General features: G+C 56.5%; 1 protein-coding gene across 1 annotated transcript in view; it reads right to left on the reverse strand.

Annotated features, from left to right (window-relative positions):
• KASH5 (KASH domain containing 5) overlaps positions 1 to 2,609 on the reverse strand; it is a 25,697-nt gene that overhangs the window by 18,892 nt on the left and 4,196 nt on the right. The window contains exon 3 of the mRNA XM_077747408.1: positions 440 to 544. Coding sequence (XP_077603534.1) covers positions 440 to 544 — 105 coding nt within the window. The remainder of the gene's footprint in view (positions 1 to 439; positions 545 to 2,609) is intronic.

Below are 2,609 nucleotides of genomic sequence, written 5' to 3' on the forward strand. Positions count from 1 at the left end.
ACAGGCAATAGCTTGACAGCAGGACACCAAGGGATGGGCTGGTAGCATCCTTGCACCATGGTTAATTGACACACTTTGGGCAAGTCCTTTCCCCTCCTCTGAGCTGAACTTGTCACCTGGAAATGGAGCCCAATCTTCTCCACTCACAGGGTAGACCCCAGAGGACCTGCTGTGCCCAGGGGCTGCCTTCCCTCCCTCTCCCCAGGCCCGACCCTCCTCCATTAAGGTCCTTACCCTGAAAGGGTTCCGTCCCTTTATCTGCTTCCTTCCAGAAGCTTCCCACAATCACCCACTTCATCCTGCAGGACTCCCAGGAAGGGGCTCTGGGCCATCCCTCTCTCCACGGCTCCCCAGTTTCCGGTCCCCCCAATCTCTGTCCCTCATTACTCCTTGTGTCTCCCAGGCCCAAGGGCCGCCTGGCCCCCATCCGGCCCCCCACCTGTCCTCTGGGGGTCACAAGCTTCAAACGTCGAGTTGAGTACTTGCTCCTCTAAGCTCGGCAGGGTCCCCAGGCTCCCCTCCTCCAGCTGGTCCCAGAGGCACACTGAGGAGACAAGAGGGGCGGCCAGCCCGCCAGCCGGTGAGAAGGGGGACCAGAAGAGAGGGAGTGACCCCAGGTCCCGTGCTCCTGCAGACGGGAGCACATTCACTCTGAGCCACTTGGCGTTAGGACTGGTAGAGAACAGCAGGAAGCTCCGGGGGCCCCCCTGCTCCCCGTCCTGAGGACATGGGCCCTATCTTTCAGGCCAGGAAGTCCCCCCTGCTGTCTAATCCTTTGTGTCTGAGCAGCTCAGGAGCCCAGATAACAAACAAGGCTCTGAGATCACCCTTTCCTCCTCTCTTCCAGGGCCTCCCAGGCTCTGCTCAGAGGGGGCTAGGGGCGGAGGAGGGCAAAGAAGAGAGGATTCTGGGAGGAGCTGAGGGTGAAGGGGGCTCAGGAGCCAGGAACAATCCAATAAGGCGCGGGCAGCGTGGATCGATTCTGTCGGCCGCATCTCCGGTCTCCCAGCCTGCCTGGGGGCCAGGTCTCTCTCCTACCTAAATCCCCAGGCGGGGCTGCGTCATTGCAGCCCACAGCCAGGGGCGCCAGATGAGAGAGGATGGGTGATCTAGGTAGGGTGGGTGGTGGGGGAGCGGTTAGGAGCTCAGAGCCCAGCTACGTGACTGAGGGCAAGTCCATTCTCCTTTTGAAGCCTCAGTTTCCCCACCAGTAAAATGGGTGGGTAGTGATTCCCCCTTACCAAGGCTGGAAGGCTTAGGTTTGTGTGTGGGAAAAGACCTCCCAACACAGACACACAATGTAAACGTCCCCAGGTCTGTTTGTCCACAGCTATATCCACAGTGCCTGCATATAACAGGCACTCAATAAATGCTCCAAGATACAGGGGAAGATCCTCTACTTCAGGGGTTACTGGACTTCACTTCCTGGACTGGAAATGACCTGCCAAGTCTCCCTGCCCTTGAACAACTGGGTATCAGGCCCAGCACAGGCTGCCGGGTCTGGCTGACTCAAGGGCAACACGAACAAGGAACATAGACTCCCTGAGCCTCAGTTTCTTCCTCTGGAAAACGGGTGTGGTGTTCCTTCCCTCCTAGAGAAAAACTGAGATAAAATTTGGAAAGGCTCTGGGCAGCAGGCTTGCCACGTGGTCGAGGCTCAATTACAGGACTGAAGTTTCACTTAGCAGTGAGTAGATGCCTTCCTCTTCTGAGGGTCTTGTATGGACCACGGTGGCTGCTATTTTTAGTCCCACTTTACAGATGAGGAGAGTGAGGCACAGAGAAGTTAGGAACTTGCCCCAAGTCACCCCATGAGTGCTCTTTTTTTTTTCTTTCAAGTAGGCTCCACGCCCGATGTAGGCCTTGAACTCATGACCCTGAGATCAAGAGTCACATGCTCTTCTGACTGAGCCTGCCAGGAGCCCGTGGATGCTCTAACGCCTTTTACTTTCCAGGGTTCTTTGTAGGGAGCTAACATTCAGCCCCCATGGGTTTGAACCCATGCTCCTTTTTTTTTTCTTAAATTTTTAATGGTTTTTATTTATTTCTGAGAGGGAGAGACAGCATGAACAGGGGAGGGTCAGAGAGAGAGGGAGACACAGAATCTGAAACAGGCTTCAGGCTCTGAGCCAGCTGTCAGCACAGAGCCCGACACGGGGCTTGAACCCACGAACTACGAGATCATGACCTGAGCCAAAGTCAGACACTCAACCAACTGAGCCACCCAGGCGCCCCAGAACCCATGCTCCTAAGGAAGGGGAGAGGGAACCCACAATGAGAGGAGACAGCAGGGCCCATGCTGGGGCTTTACCTGAATTTGCAGTGTTCTCCCCTCGCTGTGCTCCCCAGGTTACAGAGGAGGAGGACACTGAGGCCCAGTGAGGTCACCCCCCAGGGCCGCTCAGCCAGAGTCAACCCAGGACATCTGGCTCAGAAGACCCCCATGTGTCTATCTGGGGTCCCTCAGGAAGACGTCACTCTGCTTCTCCTGTTCCGTTCCCTTCCCCTCATTTCCATCCTCCGTGTCTCTACCTTTCTCTGTGTCTCTGTCTCTGCCCTCCTCTAGTTTTCTCTCTGGCTCCTTCTCTCCATCCCCCCCCCCCCCCCCC

This window comes from Crocuta crocuta, unplaced genomic scaffold (genome assembly GCF_008692635.1).
Source record: "Crocuta crocuta isolate KB4526 unplaced genomic scaffold, BGI_CrCroc_1.0 scaffold334, whole genome shotgun sequence".
Lineage (NCBI taxonomy): Eukaryota > Metazoa > Chordata > Mammalia > Carnivora > Hyaenidae > Crocuta > Crocuta crocuta.